The sequence below is a fragment of the Hemicordylus capensis genome, chromosome 6 (genome assembly GCF_027244095.1).
Source record: "Hemicordylus capensis ecotype Gifberg chromosome 6, rHemCap1.1.pri, whole genome shotgun sequence".
Lineage (NCBI taxonomy): Eukaryota > Metazoa > Chordata > Lepidosauria > Squamata > Cordylidae > Hemicordylus > Hemicordylus capensis.
In genome coordinates, this window is record NC_069662.1 from 136,196,287 (window position 1) to 136,221,547 (window position 25,261).

At 42.9% G+C, this 25,261-nt stretch overlaps 1 protein-coding gene across 1 annotated transcript in view; it reads right to left on the reverse strand.

Annotated features, from left to right (window-relative positions):
* ITGA8 (integrin subunit alpha 8) overlaps nucleotides 1-25,261 on the reverse strand; it is a 175,619-nt gene that overhangs the window by 116,434 nt on the left and 33,924 nt on the right. The window contains exons 4-13 of the mRNA XM_053265690.1: nucleotides 24,270-24,393; nucleotides 23,271-23,332; nucleotides 21,618-21,663; nucleotides 19,616-19,741; nucleotides 18,508-18,552; nucleotides 16,814-16,857; nucleotides 14,562-14,618; nucleotides 14,297-14,349; nucleotides 8,436-8,641; nucleotides 7,562-7,753 (exon numbers count right to left, since the gene is read on the reverse strand). Coding sequence (XP_053121665.1) covers nucleotides 7,562-7,753; nucleotides 8,436-8,641; nucleotides 14,297-14,349; nucleotides 14,562-14,618; nucleotides 16,814-16,857; nucleotides 18,508-18,552; nucleotides 19,616-19,741; nucleotides 21,618-21,663; nucleotides 23,271-23,332; nucleotides 24,270-24,393 — 955 coding nt within the window. The remainder of the gene's footprint in view (nucleotides 1-7,561; nucleotides 7,754-8,435; nucleotides 8,642-14,296; nucleotides 14,350-14,561; nucleotides 14,619-16,813; nucleotides 16,858-18,507; nucleotides 18,553-19,615; nucleotides 19,742-21,617; nucleotides 21,664-23,270; nucleotides 23,333-24,269; nucleotides 24,394-25,261) is intronic.

The following is a 25,261-nucleotide window of genomic DNA, read 5'->3' on the forward strand; positions in this document are numbered from 1 at the left end:
TTAGAAAGAGCAAGATAAATATCTAAATGCATAAACAGAAGGACTTGTGGCTAGAAATGTGTGCATGTTTCTCCAAGGAGCGCTGAGAAAGGATATTCCATCAACTATCTGAGCCAGGATAGCTAATATGCCAGATTTTATTTTTTTAAAAAAATCATTTGCTGCTTAAGTTTTACAATATGCAGTGATCCAGATACCTGTGCTCAAGGGTAATGGAGCTTGAGTTTGTTAGCTAACTGGTCTAATGAGCCAGTTTCCTGTATTCAGATGAACCAGGAAAGTCCGATTTGTTACATACTGCTTTAAAACTCCTCCCCTCGTGTATTTAAGAAGGGGAGGAGAGTGCACACTTGGCACAAGGCTCACACATGTCACTAGAAGCATGCTTTTGTCATTACATCTGAACTCGGCCACTGTGAATACTAATCTTTTGGTTATTTGCTTTCATTGTGCTTGGTTTCTTATTTTTGTCCTTTACTGATCCCATCTGAGGCAGAGTCCTGTTCAGTCATGAATACTGATTGTGAAGGTAAATGCCTGCCCCGTCTTTTTTTTTTAATGTTCAAAATTTAATAGGAAAACTCAGTGAATGTATATTTGTACTCAGAACATTTGGCCTTCAAGTCCACCTTAGGATAATTTTCAAGGCTGACTTTGATATTAACTTCTTAAGCAAAGGAAAACAAATTTCCCACTAAGCATGGTTAATTCTGACAAATATATCCACTTATGTTCTTGAAAACAAATTACAATGTGAAAGATTGTTTCCAAAAAATTTAAAGCTTCTGTCCTCAAACCAATTATTTTAGTTTGTATTGGCTTACACAGGTCTATTCTGAACTAACTACATGTTTTTAAATGAAATATATTGGCAGACTGCTTTTCTTTTCCAGTATGACTCTTATTGTAAAGCTTTAAGACCGGGAGGGACTTTAAGAGTAAGTGGTGTTAACCCCCAAACATGCATATATTTTAGGGAGATCACTGGATTAAAGAGGCTAGGCTACAGCATCTGGGGCTCTTTGCTTTGGAGAAGAGGTGACTAAGGAGAGACATGATCTCGGCTTTCTGCACTGTGCAATAAAATTATGCATGGAATGGAGATAGTGCAAAGAGAGGAATTTTTCTCCATCTCTCACAACACTAGAACCAGGGCTCATCCCATGAAACTGAGTTGGGAAATTTAGGACCAACAAGAGGAAGTATTTTTTCACATTGTGCATAATTAATCTATGGAATTCCTTGTCATGGGATGTGGTGATGGCCACCAGCTTGGATGACTTTAAAAGGGGCTTAGACAAATTCATGGAGGACAGGTCTATCAGTGGCTACTAGTCTGGTGGCTGTGGGGCACCTCCAGCCTCAACGGCACGATGCCTCTCGATACCGGTTGCAGGGGAACAACAGCAGGAAAGGGGCATGAACTCACCTCTTGCTTGAGGGCTCCCTAGAGCAGGGCTTCTCAACCTGTGGGTCCCCAGATGTAATTAGACTTCAACTCCCATAATTCCCAACCAAAGGCCACTGGGGCTGGGGATCATGGGAGCTGAAGTCCAATAACATCTGGGGACCCACACGTTGAGAAGCCCTGCCCTAGAGGCATCTAGTGGACCACTGTGTGAAACAGGATGCTGTATTAGATAGGCCCTGGGCCTGATCCAGCAGGGCTGTTCTTATCTATGCCACTAGAAACCCATACAATAATCAATCAATCTATTAAATATGCTTATATTTGATAAAATGCTTATATTTACACATTAATAAAATGGTGGCCAATATTTGTCACTGTGTTATGAGGGTAAAGATTCACCTTTGAAGGTAGTCAGGATACTAGCTGTGCTGAAGGCTTTCTGCACTGTGCAATACACTGTGCAAAAGCCACAGCCTTTTCGGTGGCTGCCCCAGGGCTTTGGAACACGCTCGCTGCTGAAATAAGAGCATCTCCTTCTCTGTTTGCTTTTAGGAGGACCCTGACGCACCTGTTTTCCCAGGCCTTCAACTGAGATTGTATTTTAAAATTTTAAGGTGTTTTTAATGTGTTCTAATCTATAATTTTTATCCTTTTATGCATTTTAAGTGTGTTTTATTGTATGTTCTAATTCTGTAAACCGCCTAAAATTTTTTATACTAGGCAGTATATAAATTCAATAATAAACAAATAAATAAATAAATAAATAAGTGGGGATGGGGGAGTAGGGATTGTACGGAACATTTCAGGACATCAGAGAGGTGCTGAAATGATTTGGGTTGCCACAGCCTAAATGTTTTGGTAGGGGACAAGCAGTAGCTTTAAGGAGCTAGTACGCAGGACCTTACCTGCTCCTCCACCACTCCACTGCCGTTCTGGTCGTGGCGCTGTGCTGCTCAACAGGTCACACAGAGCTGCTTCCCTGTTCCCAGCAGCCTGCACACAGCCTTTGGCATGCACATGGCGCCCACACATGCGCAAGCGCCATGTGCATGCTGACACTACGCACAGGCTGCTGGGAACAGGGATGCAGCTGTACACGGCATTTTCAGCAGCACAGCACACAACCATAGGGAAGAGATCTGGTCTTGTGGTAGCAAGCATGACTTGTCACCTTAAGCTAAGCAGGGTCCACCCTGGTTGCATACAAAAGAGAGACTAGAAGTGTGAGCACTGTAAGAGATCCCCCTTAGGGGATGGAGCTGCTCTGGGAAGAGCTTCTAGGCTCCAAGTTCCTTCCCTGGCATTTCCAAGATAGAGCTGAGAGAGATTCCTGCCTGCAACCTTGGAGAAGCCACTGCCAGTCTGTGTAGACAATACTGAGTGAGATGGACCTATGGTCTGACAGTATATGGCAGCTTCCTGTTTTTTTAAGAGGAAAGCTGGTCTTGTGGTAGCAAGCATAACGTCCCCTTAGCTAAGCAGGGTCTGCCCTGGTTGCATATGAAAGGGAGACTAGAAATGTGAGCACTGTAAGATATTCCCCTCAGGGGATGGAACCGCTCTGGGAAGAGCAGAAGGTTTCAAGTTCCCTCCCTGGCTTCTCCAAGATAGGGCTGAGAGAGATTCCTGCCTGCAACCTTAGAGAAGTCGTTGCCAGTCTGTGAAGACAATACTGAGCTAGATAGACCAATGGTCTGACTCAGTAGATGGCAGCTTCCTATGTTCCTAACCAGAATGGTGGTGGGGCAGTGGAGGAGCAGGTAAGAATCTGCATATCTGCTCCTTAAAGCTATTGCGCTCCCCCCCCCGCGCCCAAAATGTTTTGTGCACAACTGTAAGGTGGAGGGGGACACAAGTTTTGCTTCTTTCCCCTCTCTGAAAAGTCTTCAAGGACATATTCCTGGCAGCAAAAAGGGTTTTGCAAAGAGGAAAGAAAGAAAAAGCACTTCCTCATCCCCCTCCCCATGTGCTAGACAGCACGGCAATCCTTCAGAACAGCTAGTATTCTCACACCCTGTAAAGTTGGAATTCTTACTCCTTCCTCATAGCACTGTGGAGAATGTCAACCAATATTAATTACTAAATAAAATTACTAAATGAGAAGCATACTTTAGATGATGCACTCACCTGTCACAGCAGAAGCCATATTAATAGAGTAAAGGAGAACCTCATTAATCATAGACTCCATATCCACCATTTCACATATCCGCTGTCGGGCAACTGGCACCCGACCTCGGTATACACAGAAAAAATCAGCTTCTAAGGGTTAATTTTCACATGTCCGTCGGTTGGGGGGGGTGTGTATTGGCCAGAAATAACCTCAGAGGTCATATCCAGACACCATTTTGAGATCGGAAGCTTCAAAATGAATCCCTCTGCAGAAGGAAAAGAGGCAAACGCCCACTATTTTTGGCCGATTGCTTTTGCTATTGGGGGGCACTGCTGTGATACTGGGCACCCATGGATCACAGTAGGATACTCCCCCCCCCCACATATTTAGGGCCATTTCCTCTTTTTGTAACATTTTCCCGACCGCCAGGAACCTAACCCCCACAATCCCATTGCCCCAATGCCTCTATATTCATGGTTTCCGTATCCACGGTCGTAGCAGAGAATGGAACCCCCCGTGAATTCGGGGATTCTTCAGTATTTACTTCATGTTTGAGATATTTGCTGCTGCACCCCCAATGAGAATTGCCTCGCTGAAGTCACCAATTGCAGCTTCCCTCCTGTGGCAGATCACAACTTTGGGAATTTGGAGATTTTGGAGAATTTGGATGTTTACTCTTCTCATGCTGTGATCCTAATCTAGATTGGGTCCCCTGAAGCTTCTGACTTTTGGTAAGAGACAGGTACATACATAATACAGCCAGCAAAGCTGCTGCAGACTGCTGGTTCCTCATAAACACACACTCCTGGCATGAGCCGCTACTTCTGCTGCAGGTGTGTTGTCTGAACCTGGAAATGTTGGCCTATCCTGCAGTAGTTTCCCCCAGCAAACCAACATCTGTAACCAACTGAGAGAGACTCCTGCCTGTAACCTTTGAGAAGCCGCTGCCAGTCTATGTAGACAATACTGAGTTACATGGACCAATAGTCCGACTGTGTATAAGGCAGCTTCCTATGAACTTCAAATCTAGATTATAGGTGTCAGGTTGCTGAAGGGAAGTGCTGCAGGAAAAACCAACATTTCTGAGTTTGGATGACATGAATGGTGCGAAAGTAACGGCTCATGCTGGGAGTGTGTGCTTGCAGAGAACCGGCAGTTCACAGCAATCTTGTTTGCGGCATTGTGTGCGAACCCACCCCCACCCCACACTTAAAAAGAAGAAGACGACAGAAGCACAGTACCATTTTAAGTATCATTTGTAGTTTGACCCTAAGTCTCAGCAAAAACACAGCCCTTGCAATTTGAAGAAAACCCAGAGGGGATAAAACATTATACATTTTAATCCTCCTTTTTCAAAGTCAATGTAGATGAAAACACAAAACTACAACCTTAGCCAGCTGGATTAAGGCTAGCACAGGAAAATAATAATCACTGAAAACATAAACTATCTCAAAACATTAGTACAGTAGGTTAACAGAGTACAGTGGCAAAGATATTCCAAAATGTTCCTCCAGCATTGTCCCATTAATTCCAATAAGGCTTATGCCAGCAAAACAATCTAAGCCTTGAGCTACAGCAGTTCTACTGTGTGGGTTATGTTACAAATGCCGAGAGCCTTCTCAAATCCCAACAAAAAGAGATGTTGTGGTCTGCTGTATGCATGATCCCAGAGGAGAGGGGAAAATGGAGAGAATCACATTAAAAAGATGTTGTGCATTTAGACTACAGATGGTGTTGGAACGCTGCCCCAAACTGGATAAACTCCACTTCAAAAATAAAGTGTGCAAGTTGCAATGGTGAAGCAGTGTTGATAAATACCAGATGACATCAGTAAAATATTAATCGTTAAGGGAAAATGTTAAAAACCAAACTAATTAAAAAGAAATATCAGGGCAAAGAAGCAATGAAGGAACATCAGTAATCAAAGAACATATCTAGGTTTCTTTCTGTTTCTAATAATGGTAGTATTTAATATTTAAAAAACATTTTTCTGTTCTGAAAGCACCTTACATATTTCTTTAGTAATTCTTACATCAGATCTGAAAAGTAAGCCAGCATTACTACTACTACTACCACCACCACCACCGTAATACTGATAGGGTGCTGAGGCAGACATAAGAACGGGCCAGATGGATCAGGCCCAAGGCCCATCTCATCCAGCATCCTTTTTCACACAGTAGCCCACCAGATGCCGCTGGAAGCCTACAGGCAGGAGTTGAGGGCATGCCCTCTCTCCTGCTGTTACTCCCCTGCAACTGGTATTCAAAGGCATCCTGCCTCTGAGGCTGGAGGTGGCCTATGGCTCTCAGACTAGTAGCTGTCGATAGATCTCTCCTCCATGAAGTTATCCAAACCCCTCTTAAAGCCATCCAGGTGGTTGGCTGTCACCACATCTTGTGGCAGAGAATTCCACAAGTGGATTATGCATTGTGTGAAAAAGTACTTCCATTTGTTGATCCTAAATTTCCTGGCAATCAATTTCATGGGATGACCCCTGATTCTAGTGTTATGTGAGAGGGAGAAAATTTCTCTCTATCCACTTTCTCCATACCATGCATGATTTTATAGATCTTTATCATGTCTCCCCACAGTTGTCTTTTTTCTAAACTAAAAAGCCCCAGGTGTTGTAGTCTTGCCTCATAAGAAAGGTGCAGGAAGGCCCCTGATTATCTTGGTTGCCCTCTTCCGCATCTTTTCCAATTCTACAATCTCCTTCTTTAGATGTGGTGACCAGAATTGTACGCAGTACTCCAAATGTGGCCATACCATCGTTTTGTATAAGGGCATGATAATATTAGCAGTTTTATTTTAAACCCCCTTCCTAATGATCCCTAGCATGGAATTGGTCTTTTTCATAGCTGCCATACATTGAGTTGACACTTTCAACAAGCTATCCACCATGACCCCAAGATCCCTCTCCTGGTCAGTCACTAACAGCTCAGATCCCATCAGCGAATACGTGAAGTTGGGGGTTTTCGTCCCAATGTGCATCACTTTACACTTGCCAACATTGAACCACATTTGACATTTTGTCTCCCACTCACCCAGTTTGGAGAGATCCTCTGGGAGCTCCTCACAATCTGTTTTGGATTTCACTACCCTAAAGAGTTTGGTGTCATCTTCAAGTTTGGCCACCTCGCTGCTTACCCCTGCTTCTAGATCATTTAGGAATCAAAAAGCACTGGTCCCAGTACAGATCCCTGGGGGACCCCACTTCTTACTTCCCTCCATTGTGAAAACTCTCCATTTATCCCTACCCCAGGGTATATTTACGTCAGGACTCTTTACAGTTTAAGGCCAGGATATTTGAGAGGTGCCTTTTTATATGCCTTCCTACTTTGAGATCCAGAGGCAAAAATAACCTCTTGGCAGTTCCACTGGCTATCAAGTTGGTAGCTCTCACCAAATGGCCTTTTGTGGTGGTGGCTCCCAAGCTCTGGAATCACGTGCCAAATCCAGGGTGAGAAATCTAGGGTAGAAGTCCTTTTGAATAAACTATCAAGACGTTTCTCTTCAGACAAACCATTTATGTAGATTATGTTGTTTCATTACCAGCTCTCTGTTAATTTGAATCTGTCCTAGTTATCTTATTGTTATTCCTGTAATTCCATTGGTATCTCATTTTATTTTAACTGTAACCTGCTTCAAGAACAATTGTTGAAAAGTGGACTCTAAGTTTCCCAAATAAATAAAGTGAGAAGAATGCTGTCTTATGGGTAGATAAATAACTCTTTCATTCAGATTTTGGATAGGGAAGAGAAAGGTTAAAAATTATTTTTAAAAAGAAACAAGTCAGGTGTTTCATGTTAATATTTCTGTTTCAGCCCTTCTTGCATTTCTGATTATTTCTCTTGACAGGAAAGGGAGTATCTGTTTTGTCCAACTTCAAATTCTCAGGGAAGGAAAGCTAGAACATTATACGCAAATGCTGAGCCTATTCTGTTTTTTGACCTCTGCCTTGCAAAAAGAACAGTTTAGGAATGATGCATTTTCCAGAGTTAGAAGGGATGAAATCCCTCTCTCCTGTAGAAGAATCTTACCTGGGTAATCATTCTTGTCTATGTCTGAGTCTCCTCTTAGTGTAAAGCCAAATCCCGCAGGCATAGACTGGGAGGCCCACATACCACTGAGAACCTGGGAAGGGTTAGGATTTAACCCATTACTGACTCCATTGTAAATTAACACTTTCCCTCTTCTATCATCTCCTGCAAATGGTGCACCTATTGCAATGTCTGCAAAAGAACAAGGAGAGATGGCAAGGTTACAAGAATGACTGAATCAATTTCTTATGGGAAGGAAGATCAGAGCAGCCTGATTTAATTAGTACAAAGCTGAAATGGGAAGGATGTTATATTTCACAAATACTTTTGCCAAGGTGATATGTGACCCTCTTTTTGGTGTTTTTTCACAGCCCATTCGGAAAGGCTGTAGAACTACTGACCAATGTTAGAGGTGCTTTTACCCCTGGACCTCCAGACTAAAGTCAAGGGCCTCCACAGTCCCTAAAGGCCCCCAAATCCTCTTTAGTCTGTCCTGGGTGGTGTGGTCGGCTGGCCAAACATGAGGATGCTTAATTTGGGGGAGGGGGCTCCAAAGGTCCAAAATTACCTAGGTGCACCTCTGCTGTCCATGTGTTGAGTATCCATAAGAACAACCTGGCTAGATCAGCCCAAGGTCTATCTAGTCCAGCATCTTTTTTTTTTAAAGAGCATTGTGAAATGCTCCCTATTTTCACTGGCATATTCATAATTAGCAGCAGTTCTTGTGTAAAAGACCAACATTCTGTTGTAGTGGCTTGTCTCTTTCCAGGTAGTTCTCCCACAATCTGATAGAGAAAGAAGACTACCAAATAGTATGTAGAAGCATAGGCAGGCAATTTGTGTGGATCTCCTAAAGGAAGACATGATGAGTTACCATTATATCCATCCTGGTTCAGATCTCCAAGATGAGCAATGGAGTTGCCAAATCTTCCAAACACCTCAGTGCCAGATAGCGTCTGTGCATCTCTAAAGTACAAGGCACTGTCCTGCAGATATAAATAAACTTGCCCAACTTCTTTAGGATTGCTTTCAAATTCACGTTCCATAAAAAGAGGAGCACCAACTAGGATATCATCCAACCTGGAGCGAAGGGGAGAAAAAGGGACAGTACAAAATTCAGAGGAATTATTTTAAACACAAACACACACACACACACACACACACACACACACAGGCATGAGCAACAAGTAGAAAGGATGGACACACAACCCTATAGGGTCAGTGATTTCCAACCCCAAGTTCCCAGATGACATGAGACTCCAGCTCCCATCATCCCCAGCTGCAATGGCCTTTGACTATTGTGGTTGAGGATGATGGGAATTGGAGCACAACAACATCAGGAAACCCAAAGTTGGGAACCTCTGTATAGGTTCTTGTGCTTACAGAGAACAACATACTGCAGGTCATCAAAGGGAGTCATTTACATAAAGGAAAAAGAACTGTGTGTTCAGCCAAGGCTTTCACTTGGCTTTCATCACTATGGCTCCTATAGTCCAAATGAGAAGCCATGATTTTGTATGAGAGGGAATTTGCTTCACCAGCTGCAGGAACAGCAACTGCAAAAATGGGCAAGAAAGCACCCGTTGAATTTTTCTTTACATGGGAGTGTGGCTTTAAGTCAGAAGAAGATTAGTCACTGGAGCTCAGTATTGTCTTCACAGACTGGCAGCGACTTCTCCAAGGTTGCAGGCAAGAATCTCTCTCAGCCCTATCTTGGAGATGCCAGGGAGGGAACTTGAAACCTTCTGCTCTTCCCAGAGCGGCTCCATCCCCTGAGGGGAATATCTTACAGTGCTCACACTTCTAGTCTCCCATTCATATGCAACCAGGGCAGACCCTGCTTAGCTAAGGGGACAAGTCATGCTTGCTACCACAAGACCAGCTCTCCTCTCATCTCCCCACTCGCCTGTTAGTTGTTCTGGAATTTAATAATTTGTGGCATGATTGACAGCTCTTGGCTCAGTGGTATACTGAGCTCTCAGTGGTTGAGTATCTGCTCATAGGTCAGTATCACACTGAGCTCAGTGGTAGAGCATCTGCTTTGCATGCAGAAGGTCCCAGGTTCAATCCCAAGCATCTCCAAGTAAGGCTGGGAAAGACTCCTCCCTGAAACTTTGAAGAAGCTGCTGCCACTCAGTATAGACAATACTGAGCTAGATGGACATAAGGAACAGTCTTGCTGGATCAGGCCCAAGGCCCATCGAGTCCAGCATCCTGTTTCACACTGTGGCTCACCAGATGCCTCCGAGAAGCCCACAGGCAAGAGGTGAGGGCATGCCCTCTCTCTTGCTGTTGCTCCCCTGCAACTGGTATTCAGAGACATCTTGCCTCTGAGGCTGGAGCTGGCCTATAGCCACCACATTAGTAGCCATTGATAGACTTGTTCTCCATGAATTTGTCTAAGCCCCTTTTAAAGCCACCCAAGCTAGTGGTGTGCATGGGGCCGGCACCTGCTAGTTCGAAGGTGGGGTGGGGAATAACTTTAAGGACTGGAGAAGGTTCACTCCCCTCCCACGGCCGCATTTCCCCCACCAGCACCTCTTTAAAAACGGTCAGGCGGGGCGGCAGTGTGCCTCCCTGCCACCTTGTTGCCTCCTCAGAGCAGAAGTACATGGCACACGTGTGTACGTCGGGCACGTGCCTGCGCACGTCACACGCGTGTGCGACCAATGTGCTCATGCGTGCTGGGTACTTCCAGTCTGAGGAGGCAACAGGGCGGCAGGGAAGTACACTGCTGCCCCACCGGACTATTTTTAAAGAGAGCACCAGCGGGGTAAACTGAGGGGGGGAGGTGCACCCTTCCCAGTCCTTAATGTTATCCCACCCCCCAGCCTTCGAACCAGCCAAATCGCCGATCTTTTGAACCTGTTCGGCCACCCATAAAAGGCCTCCAAACAAGTTTGTGCATATCCCTAATCCAAGCTAGTGATCCTCACCACATTTGGTGACAGTAAATTTCATATAAGAACAGCCTTGCTGGATCAGGCCTAAGGCCTATATAGTCCAGGACCAATGGTCTCACTTGGTATAAGGCAGCTTCTTATGGTCCCCATTTGATAACAAAGTTCCCTGCACTTTGCTCCCTGCATATACAATGAAACAGATGAAATGGTTTTGTGCTGGAGTTGCAATGGCAGGGAGGCTATAGCAGCCCTTTGAGTTCTGCATATGGGCTCATTCAAACCCCACCCCCAACTGTGGAAGGAGAGCTGGTCTTGTGGTAGCAAGCATGACTTGTCCCCTTGGCTAAGCAGGGTCCACCCTGGTTGCATTTGAATGGGAGACTAGAAGTGTGAGCATTGTAAGATATTCCCCTTAGGAGATGGAGTCGCTCTGGGAAGAGCTTCTAGGCTCCAAGTTCCTTCCCTGGCATTTCCAAGATAGAGCTGAGAGAGATTCCTGCCTGCAACCTTGGAGAAGCCGCTGCCAGTCTGTGTAGACAATACTGAGTGAGATAGACTAATGGTCTGACTCAATATATGGCAGCTTCCTATGTTATGCCCATTGACAGGTTCTTATGCAGCACATCCAAACTGTAAGAAGCTGAGAGGGAATGATGGCGATAGCAGCCTTAATGACCACTGTGGTGTCAGTACTGACGGCAAGTCCCAGCTTTGGTGCTGAGCCCCTGCCTCCAGTTCAACCACCCATGCGGGCCAGACTCCTTTCTTGTTCCTGCTTATAATCTTCCCTGTATTTTTGTTTTCCACGTCTCGTTCGCATAACCAAAACAATGATGTCAATTTCACTTCTATTTGTGCCTCCCCACCAGCTCCTCCTCCTCCGCTTCCAGTGTTCAAACAGAGCGTGGGGAGTTGTATGTTTTAAAACATCTGTTTGCAGTAGACATTTTTAAACCAAGGAACATTTCTGCTTGTCTTCTGTTATAAATAGTTTGGTTTCCGAGCCAAACACCAGCAAAAAGGCAGGAGGAATGAAGAACGACGCTACAGTCCATTCTACAGTACTGGAACCATTCGAGCCGCAATGGTGGTTTACTGTGGTACTGTCCTCATGGCTGCACGGCCATGTCGAAGTGAATATAAATCAAATAATATGTTTTATTCCCGGTGCATTCAGATAGGAGAGGCACTATTACCTCCTTTTTAATAAAACAGCATTCAAAAACACCAGCCAACCACCTGCTGGAGCTTTATATAATTCGTCTGTATGCTGCTGGGCAGTTAACAGCAGGAGCATCGGGGAGTGTCAAGAGGTTAGAGCTTAAGTATGTGAAGCTTTGATATGGCACAAATAAAAGATTGCTAATGTATTTTTATTGGACACGTGTTTTCAACCTAACATAAATAATTCTCCTCTACACGATGAATGTTGTGCAGAAATTGTTCTCCGACCAGCATGGCTCATTTCAGCTACTGGTGCCTAACCGTGCTAAGCAACTATGGAAGGATCTGCACAATCAACACATTGCACTACTAGCCAATCGCCCCAAACCCCTTTTCAATTTAGACCTGGGAAGGAAGAAAATATTTTCTTGATGTCCCTGTTTTTCTAAGGCCTACTAAAATAATCTGGTTTCAGACCTCTTGCTTCTGTTCACTCCCACCTCCAGCTGCACAAGAATTTCTTACAGAAACAGGTTTCCCCACCCCAACAGTTATTTGCTAAGCTTCTTGAACAACCACTTGCTGACCTGAACTGATTTGGGATGTTTGATCAGCTAGTTGAGCTATGAGTGAGGAAAATTTGTAGTGGCCAGGGTTGAACTGATATTGGGCGGGGGGGGGGGGGAGACTGCAGCTTTTTCAAACAGTGACTTGACCATGACTTTACCTTGGGTAGGTGGGTGTGCATTCACATATTGGCCAAATTTACCCCGAAGTCCGTGCGATACTTCAGAGATCACACACGATTCAGGGTTTTCCCTCTGTATTGGAACCTAACCCCCCAAAATCCTCTTTTTGCGTCGGACTATCCGTTATGTCCTGAACTCGCAGTAAAGCCTCACAATAAGCATGTGGTAAAGCCTGCTGTCTGAAAAAGCTCCTGGCGATGGGGTGGGGGGTGGAGGCTGGCAATAGGAGAGGTGAATTCTATCTGGGTTGTTTCTGTGGGGATTTGAAATGGTTTCCACCTTGATGCTTTTACATTAACTCTTTTAAAGTTTACTAGCTGACCCCGCACAGAGCATCAGTGCAGTAGTGCACTCAGCCTTTGGCCTCCCCTCCAGAGACTTCACTTGTCTGTTCCCCGCCCTGCCCCACTTACCCGTTTGTGCCCCCCCCATCCACTCACCTGGCATCTGTGACCATCCAACCCACCCATCTGCTGCTTGCCCATTCATCCTGGCCACCATAACTGCCCCTGACTCCGCCCCACCTTCAGGCCCAGCCGGTCCTGCCCCCCCTGCAACCTTCAGGCCCAGCCGGTCCTGCCCCCCCCGCAACCTTCAGGCCCAGCCGGTCCTGCCCCCAACCTTCAGCCCCAGTTCCCCCCCCCCCCCGCGCCTCCGGCCGGCCTGCCACCATCTCATCCCACCAGCCACCTCCTCATGCAGGCGTGGCTTCGCCCAGTGGCCAGCCGCCTCCTCTGCGCCCGGGCTCCACCACCCGCCCAAAGTCAGGAATTCTCGCGAGGGTGCTGCCACGCATCCCCACCGGCATGTCTACAAGAATTAAGTATATAGATCCTTGTGTGTTTTAGTTATAAAATCTATACTGCCTAGAAAGATAACAAATCTAAAGAAGCTTATACCTTTTTTCATTTAAAAAGTCAAAGTCAATTGCTAGAGTTCAAGAACTGTTTCCTTGCTTGATCCAATCAAACATTTTAAACTGATAATAACAATATTCATTTTAGTTAAACATACATTGCTGTTGAATATTGGGCATATTTCCAACCCCCACCCTTCCAATTTTTAAAACATAAATGAGTTTTTTACAGGGACAATATAACTGAAGGCTCCAGTCTTGAACACAATAAATTACATTAAAATAAATGAATGTTTTCAAAATAATGCAGGCATGCTGGGGAAGATGGTGTTGGCTGGTAACCATCAGTGATGTCATGGCCATGAGCCAATAGGTATCCCCTGGGCACTCAGGCAGCAACAGTATACATGGCATTCTAAACTGCAATGAACAGGTTAGCAGTGTGAACAGAGTCCAGGCATTGTACACTGATCAGCTACTACAGCACAGCCTATTGCTAGATTTCGTTTTTAATTTTAGCAGTAAGAGATATGTTAGCAAAGGAAAATCTGTGCTGAAGCCCTGCTACAACTGTGTAACAACTGCACATGTATTGTGCAATAAAGCGATTTTGTGGAAAGTCCCTTATTTATGAAGAAACACACACCTGTCCACCAAGTTGGGGGAAAATGAGAAAATCTCAAGATGAATCCACACAGAAGCAAAGGAAGATTTAGTTTATTCTGGCTTTTCAGTGCAGAGAAGCATCATCGCCATTCTTTAGAATATGGTATACATACCATATCAGGCAGTATTAAAATATGATAATGAATGAATGAATGAATACCTATAATCATACTCAGATTTTCACAGAGATTAAAAGATTTATGAGACTAATTCTAACTAAAAATATATGAGATTTGCACAGCTAAACTATGATGTCAGCCAAACCACAGAATCCAGAGTAGTCCTATGGATTTACCGTGGGACAATTTAGGACTAACTGCACTGAATCAATTCAAAAAGCCAAATGCAAAAACGTAGAAACTGAAAATGGAGCATATAGTGATTATTTGTAACTTACCCATCATTGTTAACATCTGACACTGCAACAGTGTAGCCAAAGTAGGATGCCATCTGTAAATAAAAAGCAGCCTTTAAAAAGGCTACACAACTGGGAAATTTTCACAACTGGGAAATTTTCACAACTGGGAAAATTCTCTCTCATCCCAAATTCTATTTCAAATATTGCAGCTTAACATCTGGTTTTGTGCTGTAACTCTTTGGATGGCATTCACCACCACCCCTGCCCCACAGAATGAAATGGATACGTAGATTTGTATCATTACCTGTTCACCAGTGAAATTCTGAATAAAGGTCAAATCTGTGGAATTAATAATTGAAACCTAGAAACAAAAACAAAAACAAAATCAAGCTGTCAATCATGCCACAAATTATTATATTCCAGAATAACTAACAGATGAGTAGGGAGATCAGAGCTGGGGTGGGGTGGGGTGGGGTGGGGGACTGGCACTGTGCATGCAGTGGGGGATGGAAGGAGAGGAGAGCTGGTCTTGTGGTAGCAAGCATGACTTGTCCCCATAGCTAAGAAGGGTCTGCCCTGGTTGCATATGAATGAGAGACGATGTGTGAGCACTGTTAGATATTCCCTTCAGGGGATGAAGCTGCTCTGGGAAGAGCAGAAGGTTCCAATTTCCCTCCCTGGCTTCTCCAAGATAGGGCTGAGAGAGACTCCTGCCTGCAGTCATGGAGAAGCCGCTGCCAGTCTGTGAAGACAATACTGAGCGAGATAGACCAATGGTCTGACTCAGTATATGGCAGTTTCCTATGTTCCCTATGGAGAAGTGGCTCACCATGCTGCTCCAGGCACCAAGGGGCTTGGGCCTGGTCCTTAACATCTCCTTATAGATGAGATAGCTTTCTGAAGCTATCCTCTATAGTCCTCTGCATATGTCAGGACTAGAACTAGACATTTCTGAGTTATGGGCATAATTAAAAACTGTACCCTCCTCCTCACTCTCTGTTTTTGAACACAAACAATTACAATTGTATCACTAATCAAAGAACAAACTATTTTCTTCTTGTTCAGCCTCTGCACTTCACCCCACAAGAGATGCACCATTGTTCACCCCACATTGAGATGCACAGTTCAGACAACTGCATAATGAGCTCTTTCTCCTCCACATTTCTTTCAGCCTTTTTTCTTCATTGCCTTCTGGTGCAGCGGGGAAATGACTTGAGTAGCAAGCCAGAGATTGCCAGCTCAAATCCCCGCTGGTATGGGACACATCTGTATTGGCAGCACTGATATAGGAAGATGCCGAAAGGCACCATCTCATACTGCGCGGGAGACGGCAATGGTAAACCCCTCCTGTATTCTACCAAAGACAACCACAGGGCTCTGTGGTCGCCAGGAGTCGACTCCGACTCGACGGCACACTTTACCTTTACCTGCTGGCTTGCACAAGAAAGCCGGGGAGCAGATCACAGTACTGTGAATGAAAATGTCTCACCAAGCACGTACAAGGTCTTGTGAATACCTAGAGCACTGGCCACAATAGATTGTGGCCTGTCTATTGGGGGGCATATTGCGTTTCCTGTTTTTAGTATCTGCAGCATCTTGTGGCAATACCATCTTGTAGTTAAAATAAATCTGAAATCCTGTGCATTATTAGACTACTTATATTCCATTCAAGAAAACAGAATTTAAGCAGCCTATTGTCCAATCTTGATGATACACCTATGGCATGATTGGAGCCTGTGTATTTGTTTTGTTACAAAAAATATAAATAGCAGGTGTACAAGATCCCAATCAAGTTTGGAACGGAAGCAAGGGAGGCTTTGATCCTTTGCCATAGTACAGTCCCAATTCATATCAGGACCCCTACAGCTACTGTTTGGCCCGGGAGAGAAATCCATTGGTATCAATGGGAACCAATAGGAATATTTCCATTAGTACCAATGGGAATTTCCCTCCCAGAACAAACAGAAGGTGTCGGGGGAGTGATCTGGATCAGGACCACAGCAGGGGCAAAGGTTGAAAGACCCCCACAACCACTGAAATCCTGATTGGGACTGCGATTCTGTGTAGGTACTATTCACATTTTAGAAAGTCATGTAGGCCTCTAACACACAATAGGCATATCATCTAGTTTGGGCTGCACTGAATTTCAGTCAAAATGGAGATGATGTTCAGATAAGTTTTATGAATGTGATTTTTGTGTGTTTTGTATTTTGTGCGCTTTGTATCTTTTGCATCTTTTGTATTTTGTGCGCGTTGTATCTTTTGGATCAAAAGCTCCATCCACAAGTGGAAAAACTTACAATCATGCAAGACCTTATTCTTCAGTTGGAAAGTTCTTTGTGTAAGCGGATCTCTCCTTCATTGATTGGGAGGAGCTTTCAATGATGAAGCAGCACTCCACAAAAGGTTACAATATAACCCAGTGAGTAAAAGTCTAGTAAGAATGGGATATTTTAAAAATACATATGATACTGATCTTTGTCACGGAGAACAAATGACCCTTGCGCTATTTTAACTGATAAGAAAACAACATAAAACATTTGGTAGATTACATACATATCCAAAGTTCTGTGCACCTCTTGGGACTCCAGCAACCAGCTCTAAAGAGAAAGGAATATTCTGTAGGTTAATTTAGTGCGATAGCTGTTTTATGCAGCTCAGTTACTGCTAAGTATCTTGCTCAGATATACTGCTAAGTATATTGCTAAGATACTGCTAAGTGGATACTGCTAAGTGGAGAGCATTTATAGCTTGAGGGGATACCAAACCTATTAGGTTTATCAATATTCATGGAGATGTCTGACACCAACATTTAAGAAAGGGGTTAGAAGTCCTATAGATTGCTTTTGGTGGGGTGGGGGGACTGCTTTACAATAGTGTATCCTTATTTGTAAACAGATATTCTCTGAATTGTCTTGGAGGTCTGCAGGACATGCTCTGTACAGAAGAGAAATGATCCAGTGATTTCTTGTATGCCTGGGAGCAAACACATGGATGGCATACGAAAAAGTGCAAAACCTAGTTCAAGGAGAAATTCCACATGTGCACTGGAATGCATACAGGGCTCTGGAGAAGAGCCAGGTGTATAAAATATTTACACATTAGACTCCCATGAGCATTCAGATACAAGGATAATTGCAAAATACAGAAAAACACTACTAATTTCATTGTCCTACTGATTTCTAAAGGCATTAAGCTGGGTGTAAAGACTGATTCACATAACATATTTGTCATCCACATGACCAGTCTTCCAAGGAATATGCACTCATGCAGACAAAAATAATGAAAAGATTCCATGATCGTGGTTGTGTTCATCATGTAATCATGGTTGTGGTCAGCAACAAAATGGGAAAGTCATGGATGGATAGAAGTGTTGCCACAGTAATGGGAATCGATGCAGGCCATATTCCTGATCATCCAGTTCACCAAAGCTTCTCTCTCAGGAAGGCAAGGACTACTCAATACATAAGATAAGGTATTACACAAATTGCCTGCAAGTGTGTATAATGCCCGACATGTCCTGCAGTGCTGTGAATGTGGAAGAAGCAGAACAGTGAATAGGCTGGAGCGGAGCTGTGAAAAAATCTTGCCATACAGCTCAGCAGTGGTGGTGGTGGTGGTGGGAGTCCTCAGAGACTTATTTCTGAAAGTGAAAACTCCTGCAAAATAGCAAATATTGCTCCCCCTCACTCTCTGCTGCTGCTGGGCTATGCAACACCACCATCACAGCTCCACACCAGTCTCCTGGTGGTTCTGCAGTGCTTCTTCCACATTTGTAGAACTGCAGGACATGTCAGCCTATACACACACACACACCGCTTGTTTTTAATTTTTCAGAACAAAGTTTCAGAAATATAGAAATGCACAGCTGAGAGATACTCAGGACTTACAAGACCACAGATCATGTAACAAACACCATCAAATAAGGTAACATATTGTTGTGGTTCTCTGATCTTGGACCATCATAATAATAAACTTCAGACTAAAGTATTCCCACACTCAGTCAAGGGTTGATAGTACAATGAGGGGAAGTGTTTGCATCATATAGTTTCCAGAATATATTACATGTTCAGTGTATAACTCTTAGCATTGTCTCAAATAAAGTCTTGTCAATTTCGTCACCAACATGTATATAATATGGTAACCTACATATATAAGACTTGAGCATCTTTTCTGTGGGAGAAAGAAGCAGAATAAATAACTAAACTGCAGAGTCACAGAGTTTACACAAATGCATATTGGCTTCTTACCTTGCTGGAAATCTCCAGTAAATTCACCAGCAGCCACTGAGTATCCTGTTTAAAAACAAACCTGCAAGCATGAAACCTGACAAAAAAGCTTATGTCTGAAGAGACTCAGTTCTGGAAGGACAACAAGATCTATCCTCTGTTTCAGAGATGTCCATAAAAAAAACGCAACCCTTTATAAACTAGAGTATTTAAGGCCAGGAAAAGGAAAACAATTTGTCAGGATTTTATGACTAACTTCTTTATATGTCTCAGAAGTACAATAAATCCAGAGTGAAATAACCATGAAAAAGCATGACCATAATTATATCTCAAGATGAGCTGTTAGAACATTAATACTTTATAATTCCACAAGATGTAATATTTATTTGTCACGACAATCCCTTAGTCTGAACTCTTCATGCATATAGTGAAAGTGAAGTTGCAGTTCTTCTACTTCACTATGTAAACACCAAGTCTTATTCAAGATTTGTACATGTTGTCTTACCCCTTGTGTCTTTCTAGAACACAGATTAGGTTAGTTTATGAACAAGGTCACAGGGCTTGTCCCGTATGCATATTGAACAGTGTCTGAAATAAAGTACTGCATTTTGCAGTATTTTTTGCAATAATGCAAAAAAAGAAAAGAAATGTAATTTAAACATAGGAAGCTGCCGTATACTGAGTCAGACCATTGGTCTATCTAAGCTCAGCATTGTCTTCACAGACTGGCAGTGGCTTCTCCAAGGTTGCAGGCAGGGATCTCTCTCAGACCTATCTTGGAGATGCCAGGGAGGGAACTTGAAACCTTCTGCTCTTTCCACAAATGATCTAACAAAGTATTTGGATGACAAAGGTTACAACGGCTCTAGATTTTGGTGTTTAATTAACATAGGTCAGTTCCTGGAGAACATGCAATTTACCCTGATTCAGCTGCAAGGGTTACACTAACTATTGGTGTAACTTGATGCAGATGGATTTCTGCATTTGCCAGCCACTCCATCAGGATTCCTCAGGATTCCACAGCCATGCTGGTTACAGGTGCAGAAGGCTTTGAAAAATGTGAATCTCTCTTGATGGATCAGAGTGAATGTTTTTATGCCATATTTCCAACAATCATCAGGTAACTTACCCAAATAATTGTCATCATATATCGATGGTGCCACTCCAGTTTGTTTTTCTCGTGATAGTTTCCTTAGAATATTCTTGAATGAATAGTCTGTGATAATATCTGCAACACTACTGGTGATAATCTGTCCTGTGATTCAAAAAACGTAATAGATTAAAGAGATCAGCCAGAGAGCCAGCTGATTAAAAAAACAGCAATTAAGATTACATTTTTAAATCATGGTGAAGTTTAACTCTTTTTAAATAACCGCCTTGTATATTGCCAGATATAAATGGCTACAATGGAACGGTAGTAAAGGAAAATCACTTAAGCAGATATAGCCATCAAATTGTTCCATTTGGCTACTGCAATGGGAGCTTTTTCAAAATGCCGATAGCAGTATATTTCCATGTAATTTAAAAGGAAAATGAACAAGAACAGGCATCTGGTACACTTCTATACACAGAATATACACCTGGATCAGCATATATATATCAAAATGTTGGGCCAAACCTTCAACACACTTAAGAAGCATGTATCAATTTTCCATAGCTCCATCAATCAAGTCCCAGTATCTAAGCCCCTATATGCTTAGAATTATCAATCAGCAATACGAAGAGTTAATACTAAGCGCTTGTTCACACAGGTGACTTACTGCACATCTATCTTTTTTTTTTTTTTTAGGCACCTCTCTCTGGCAGTACCTATGTAACTGCTGAGAACTGGAGCAGCCACTCCTACAAATAAACTATTCCAGACTGAGAAAAGTTAATGTTTCTCCACTAAAATTACTATGGTAGAAAATGTGTGCAGGCTACAAATTTCAATTAAGCCCAGAAAATAGAGACTGCAACTATCGCAAGCAAATGGAGCCAGACACATGCTTAAGTCTTCTGTTAGCTGCTGCCCACACCTTTAATACAAAAAAAATGATGCACATAGACAGGTAAGCCTTTTGCCCAGCCGGCTTGTACTGCCTCGTTCCTATGGTGCATCTTTCCAGATCCCTGGCATCTCCAGGCAGGACTAGGAATACAGACCACTGCCTGAAACCTTGAAAGGCATTGGCAGTAAGTGCAGTCAGTACTGAGTTAGCAGAACCACGGGTCTGACTCACAGTAAGGCAGCTGTGTGTGCTGCCTGCATGTTATATGGTCACACATATGCATGGATAACTGAGAAATAAATTTTTGATAATAAATGAGCGATTCACCCCAGATACTGGAAAGTTAAAAATGATCTCAAGACTAGCAATTCTTGCCCAACAGGACAGTCCAAGGATCTTGCCCAATGCACATTTATTTATTTAATTTATTTATTTATCAATCAATCATATTTTTATACCGCCTGATATGTACACCTGAAGGCGGTGTACAAAATTTAAAATATAAAAGAGTAACAACAAATGAAAATACCACAAAATACAATATAAACAATCTCATAAAACAGGTTATTAAAATTAATTCCAGTTAAGCCTGCAAAAACAGGTGCATCTTGGAGATCTTTCTGAAATCAAACAGAGAAGGAGATGCTCTTATTTTAACAGGGAGCATATTCTAGAGCCCTGGGGCAGCCACAGAGAAAGGCTGTATTGTAAACAGGAAGAGGCATGTGAAAAATAGGAGTATGGGAAGGCAAAACAATGTAGGGTAGATGTGCTACAAAGCAGTTATAAAACAAACTCAAGCCATACAAAATACAATTGCAAAATCCTGCTAGGAGCAAATGTCACCCCGTGTGGCATCTATCTTCTTTATAGTATAACAGACAAAAAGTAAGTTTTCCAATTATATTGCCACTTTTCATTAATGGGTAAAATGCATTTGGGGGGGGGGAAATGGACTTCATTTCCTGAGCTGTGTAATCTAGAGTAGGATTCTAGCCTCTCATAGCAGTTTTAAAACAGCAGGAGTTCGTTACAGATAGTGTCAATATTCAGTCATGTTACAGTCTCTCTTTTTAAGGCATTATTTTCACTTTGCTTCACTTTTCATTCTACGTCTTGCTATATAAACAGTTTACATACCTTGCCAATAAAAACTGCCAGGTCCTCCTACTATGAGGTCTCCATTCTAGATACATGACAGATAAGACCAGCATTACATGATGATTAATAATAGGCTTGACAGACCAAATGCAAACATGTGAAAAGTGATTCAAAGAATTAATGCTCATCAAATTGCACAGTCCTGATGAGAAATAAGTACAGGACATAGGCCAAGAACTGGACTCCATGCACTGTTCCAATTGGGGCCAATGCAACTGGCCAAAATTCTACAATGGAGTGGAAGCCTCCACATTTAAGATGCTCAAGCGAAACCAATCTCAGCTGCTAATTTATTTCCTTTATTCAGTCATGTATGTCCTGCTTTTAATTAACAAATATTGAAGTGGATTATGGAAATACATAGTAAAGCAAAAAATAAACAGTCAAAATATTTAAAAAAATAATAAATGTATTACATAAAGCCATTTTCATATTTGGGGGATAGTAAGCAAAGGACAGAGTAAAGAAGAATAAAGTGGAGAAGGGATATCAAACATGAAAGTGGCAAGTGTACCACAGAACAGCAACAGAAAAGATCTGCCATCCCCAAGTGTATGCTGTTATAACTTCTCTCTTACATCTCCACATCCACACTGAGAGGTAGATAAGTATGATTTCCACTCAGTAAGGTAGTGGGTATAAGTTATGGAGCCCACTGTCATGACTGTATGGGAGTGGGCTGGAGGGGAGGCATTCTCAAACCCTATGCCTCCCAGACAACCCGAGCAACCTACACAAGCTGCTGAGCACTCCAGGAGGGAATCCTCCAACATTCCACAATGCACCGCACAAGCAGCGGAGAGGCAGCCCTCAGTACAGCAACAGGGCTTCTCTCCCTGGCTTCACAAGCCTCACAACTTCAGAGTAATCAAGGCCACTATCCGCCCAGTAGCCTTTTAAAACTTGCAGCAGCACGACCAGATTACAAGGTAAAATGGGGCAGGCTCTGTGTTCCTCCCACTTTGCTTTTAGCCTGGGTAGCAGATTTGGGATACCCAGGCTCGGAGCTGCTAGTTCAGGAGGACTCCGGATGCCCCAGATGACTAGGGATTCCTGGGTTAATCATCTCCTACTCAGGAATCTCTGGCTGTGAGAACAACCCTATGAAGTGCAGCCACTAAATGAGTTGCAACAGGGTCAGTCCTTACTGAAGGGTGTTATTTAGCAACAATGGAGGCTCAGGTTGCACCATGCAGGTGCAAGTACAGTCACAGGCCATCATAGTGTCATCTTAGCCATCCCAGCTTCCACTGCCACCAAGTGACACTTGCTGGTAAGGCCAACATGGGAGAGCGAAGTGCATTTGTCACACCTTACGAATGCTTATATTTTTACTAGGGTTGAGCATAGTTTTTCTTAATCTTCTGCACTTGAATAAATTATTTCATTAAATTTTAAGCTCCCTTGGGTGCGCAGTTCATTGGATCCTAGCCTACGATTAGAACATCATCATTATACATTGGTTTGTAAAAGAATCTGAATAGGTTTTAGATACTCAACATTATGTACAATTTTTTTAAAAAAAAGAAATGACGCAGAAATGATAAATTGAAGGTGAGGTGCATGCATTTGCGGGTGAAGATGAAAGAGATTAGTAGAACCAGGGACACGTCAAACGTAGTAGACCTTCACCTTGTAAAAATCTAAGCTGAATCCTGCTTGACAGAAACCTTGTCCCTCAGGATCTGGATTGTCTGCAGATATTAAAATATAAACATTGGGTTAATTTAATAATAGGGAGTGACTCAAGTTTTACCACAGCAAATGTACAGGGCTTTCCAAGAAGGAAGAGCTAATAGGCTGCAGATCTAATATGTTGTTTTGGTGCCGATATTCAAAAACCAAATTCTGAGAAGAACACTAGCTTCAAAGAAAGGTTTGACCATCTGATGCTGACATCAAGAACAGAATGTGCATTTTGCCAAGGAAATCTGAACCTAACAACCAGTTCAAATTTGGAATCCGCTTTGGCAGGTTCAAAGGTGAATTTGCGATGCTAACGTTGTTTTACCCTAAGAGCCATTGGACAGGATCAGAGATTGCAGATGCATTCACTATAGCCCATGGTAGCCCTTGTGCTTTCCTGCAGAAACAACTGACCTTGAGATATCAAATACCCTCTTTGGTGTTTTTAATCAACAATTAAACAATACTTTCAGAAAATGTATAGAAGGTGTGCAGGAGTCACTCTGTTACATATTTCCCATCTCATGCTGCACCATAGCCTAATTGCTTACAAAAGAGTATGATTATCTTAGTGCAGGTTCAACTTGTAGGCTGCCAACTCTATATAGAGAAAGTTCCACTTGGAACCATCAGCTGCTTTTAAAAGTTGGCTTCTGCTTATCAAGATCCGTTTGCTATATTCTAAGCCCTTTTAAATTAAGCCAATTCTGTCTTTGCATGTCAGCATAATAGCACCAGTCTCATCTTTGCTCTTTTAATTAAATACAAGAGCATCCACGTGGAAATATATGATTTGATGTCTCTTTTTAAATGGAGACATCTCTTTTCAAGATGCTGATGGTCTCTCATTTTGCCAAAGCTACAGCTGGGTTAAAAGCAGGAAAGCACACATTTCTATTTCAGCTCTATATAGGTAAAATTGTGGTTGGGTGGTTGGAGACTTACTATTGCGACAAGGAGAGTATTCTGCATAGGCGCTGAAATTCTGAATTGCTACGTAACAGGTGCCAACTGGATCCTTTTCAGCTGTAGTCTTCAGGGTCCTCCAGTGATATAAGGGAGCACAAGCCTATCAAAACATGGGTTGCATAGCAAAAACTTTAAGGTGTCATGTGTGTTTGGCTAGGATTCCCACCCCCCCCCCCACACACAATAGGTGCCATTATGTTATACCTGGTGCATTTGTATACACTCTCTTTCACCTCTGTCTTAAGCATATGTAATTGTGAGGTACAACTCACTTGCTGGCATCCAGACTAATGCTGCACTAGTGGAAAGATGTTGCACTAGGGCAAGGATGCTGTACTAGCTGGTTCCACTAAGTCGGGAGCTTGTGTTTCAGGTTCATGTTGCACCAATGCAACAGAGTATGTCTGCACAATCTGTAGTGTGCCACCTGTTCTGAAACCTCTTCCTCAGTCTATATACATTGCAAGGAAGGATGCAAAGCTATCCACTATCCTTGTTGCTAAAGTGCAAAGCTTGCACAAGTGAACTGAGATACCAAGAGACTGCACAACTTTGAGCATCTGCTCAGCTACATCTTCTTCTGTATGTACATCTTTGAGCATTCACTCAGCTATAATCCCCTTCTGTGTGTGCATCTTTGTTCTAGAGATGTTAATTCAATTCATGCATGAATTGGGGGAGATTTGCATATTCAACCCCAAATCCAAACGCCCCTAAAAATTTCAAGCCCTAAAATGAAGGACCTGATTCAAGGTCGAATCTAATCTGGGCTGATTCAACACAAATCAATTTGAGTGATTCACGTTGTGGGCACTATTTCATCTCCACTTTTTTCCCTTGCAGATTGGTTTTCTGGTACTGGATTCCAATTGGCGTGAGATCTCCTTACTTCTTGGTTGGCTTGTTGTCATATAAGGAAGTTGCTGCTTGGAAGCAAAGAGAGCCATTGCTTTTGTAACTCAGGAGAG